This window comes from Perca fluviatilis, chromosome 13, assembly GCF_010015445.1.
Source record: "Perca fluviatilis chromosome 13, GENO_Pfluv_1.0, whole genome shotgun sequence".
Classification (NCBI taxonomy): Eukaryota; Metazoa; Chordata; class Actinopteri; order Perciformes; family Percidae; genus Perca; species Perca fluviatilis.
The window spans coordinates 39,175,235-39,177,734 of record NC_053124.1 but is presented as its reverse complement, the minus strand read 5'-3'; the positions used below and the strand labels follow the sequence as shown (position 1 = coordinate 39,177,734).

At 46.7% G+C, this 2,500-nt stretch overlaps 1 protein-coding gene across 1 annotated transcript in view; it reads left to right on the top strand.

Annotated features, from left to right (window-relative positions):
• Positions 1–2,149: 2,149 nt before the first annotated feature.
• Positions 2,150–2,500, top strand: part of LOC120571017 (atrial natriuretic peptide receptor 1-like) — a 54,094-nt gene continuing 53,743 nt past the window's right edge. The window contains exon 1 of the mRNA XM_039819701.1: positions 2,150–2,500. This exon is cut by the window's right edge and continues 77 nt beyond it. Within this exon, the coding sequence (XP_039675635.1) occupies positions 2,158–2,500 (343 nt within the window). The 5' untranslated portion in view covers positions 2,150–2,157.

Here is a 2,500-nt window from a genome sequence, read left to right as displayed (position 1 = left end):
TGTGTTCCCGTGCCTCTGTGTGTGTGTTCCCAGTGTGTGTGTGTGTGTGTGTGTGTGTGTTCGTGTGTGTGTGTGTAAGCCCTGGTGCTGCAACAGAATGGCATGCTGGCTTACTTTGAGCTAGAGATGATGAGAGAGATGGAGAGAAGTGAGAACTCGTGCTCAGCATTGTGGACTGAAAGTCCCGCTATGGAGTTTAAAGTCAGGCCTCCTTGGTCAGAGTGTAAGGACAGAAAGTTAGGTAAAGATCAGCACACACATGCACACCGGATATAAGCAATGGAAATTCATAGGGTCAATAACTATGCAAATTACAGTAAATTCTTAAATCTTAAATGTGCATTACTTTACACAATTAAATTACTATATGGTAATGTTATCATTAGTCAGATAACTAACTAAAATAAATAGAGTGGAGCTTTTTTCTCCTTTCGTCTGCTTTTTATGCATTTGTTAGCCATGGTGTTGAAGATTGTAAACAGTTCATTAATTACTTTTTAGTAACTTTAGGCCCTGTTCATCAGATGTTATTGCTAATAGATACAAAGCCAGTATGATGATGCTAATTATTAGTCATATTAAATGGCTCATATGTGTGATGTCCTGTTGTGTTCATGTTCGGTTGCGTTAATTACATTACATGTCATTTAGCTGACGTTTTGATCCAAAGCGACCTACAATTGCTATATATCAGAGGTTGCACGCCTCTGGAGCAACTAGGGGTTAAGCGTCTTGCTCAGGGACACATTGGTTGATGTATCGCAGTGGGAATCGAACCCATGTCTCCCATACCAAAGGCATGTGTCATATCCACTGTGCCATCACCCAGTTAAATCTGTTCTCAACTTAGAGTGTTGTTTTTCCAGGCCTTTAAATAAACGCCATCAATACTGAAACGTCAGTTGTCCGTGTACAGTCCGTATATGGAAACGTCACAGTGTGTCGCTCTGGGACAGGGGAGTATGAGGCTGGGAGGGGAACAATCACAGTATACTCACTACAAAAATATAGACTACACCACTGCATGTCACCCTGTAGTCTGAAGCTTACGTGCTGAAGCTTACATTTCCATACAAAAGTAAAAGAATCGGGACCTCGAAAATCTAGAAAACCTAGAAAATCATTGGCGATACCCAGCTCTACTGTATTCATTGTCGTCAAAGTGGCATTATAACATTTAAAGGTGCAATATGTAATACAGTTACTGTAATAAATCCCAAAATGACCCCAATATGTCGTGAGATATTAAGGAAACATGCTAAGTTGAAATACTATCTTATCTGACAACAATGCTAATGCCAGTTGACCTAAAGTGCTTTACAGGTAGAGCAGGGAAGGCTGTAGTTGTACTGGGCAGCTTCCAGGTATGAATGTGATCAGATCAGACTGTGGTGGTACTGGGCAGCTTCCAGTATGAATGTGATCAGATCAGACTGTGGTGGTACTGGGCAGCTTCCAGTATGAATGTGATCAGATCAGACTGTGGTGGTACTGGGCAGCTTCCAGTATGAATGTGATCAGATCAGACTGTGGTGGTACTGGGCAGCTTCCAGTATGAATGTGATCAGATCAGACTGTGGTGGTACTGGGCAGCTTCCAGTATGAATGTGATCAGATCAGACTGTGGTGGTACTGGGCAGCTTCCAGTATGAATGTGATCAGGTCAGACTGTGGTGGTACTGCGCAGCTTCCAGTATGAATGTGATCAGGTCAGACTGTGGTGGTACTGGGCAGCTTCCAGTATGAATGTGATCAGATCAGACTGTGGTGGTACTGGGCAGCTTCCAGTATGAATGTGATCAGATCAGACTGTGGTGGTACTGGGCAGCTTCCAGTATGAATGTGATCAGATCAGACTGTGGTGGTACTGGGCAGCTTCCAGTATGAATGTGATCAGTGCTTTGGAAGAAGGTCTGGACATGGGAGACTAGAGGACGCCTAAACCCACCCACAAATATGTGCACCTAAGTCTACGGCAAACCGAGCGAAAACACTGGTGTGTTGGTGTGTATAAACTCTCTTTAAGTCAGACACACAAACACACAAGAGACGCCGGCTGAGTTCCCAGAAAGCCTAGCGGCTCTAATCGAAGAGCAAGTTATGAACCAGCTTTTATTTTGAAAGGGTTTCTTTGTGCTTCCCTGCAGTGGGATTACCATGATGTCGTCGTCCCGGTGGCCCCTCCCTTCTCTGCTCCTCCTCCTCCTCTCTCTGCTGGTCCAATCGGCCGCTTCCTCTCCGAACGCCACCAACGATTCGGCGCTCCAGACGGTAACGCTGGCAGCCATCTTGCCCCTGACGAACACGGCGTATGCGTGGGCGTGGCCCCGAGTGGGCGCGGCGCTGCGGCGCGCCGTGCGGCAGGTGAACGCCGACGCCACGCTGCTGCCCGGCATCACGCTGCGGCTCGTCCACAACAACTCGGAGAACGCCGACGGATTCTGCTCGGACTTCATGGCGCCGCTGATGGCCGTCATCCTGAGGGAGAACTGCAACCCGT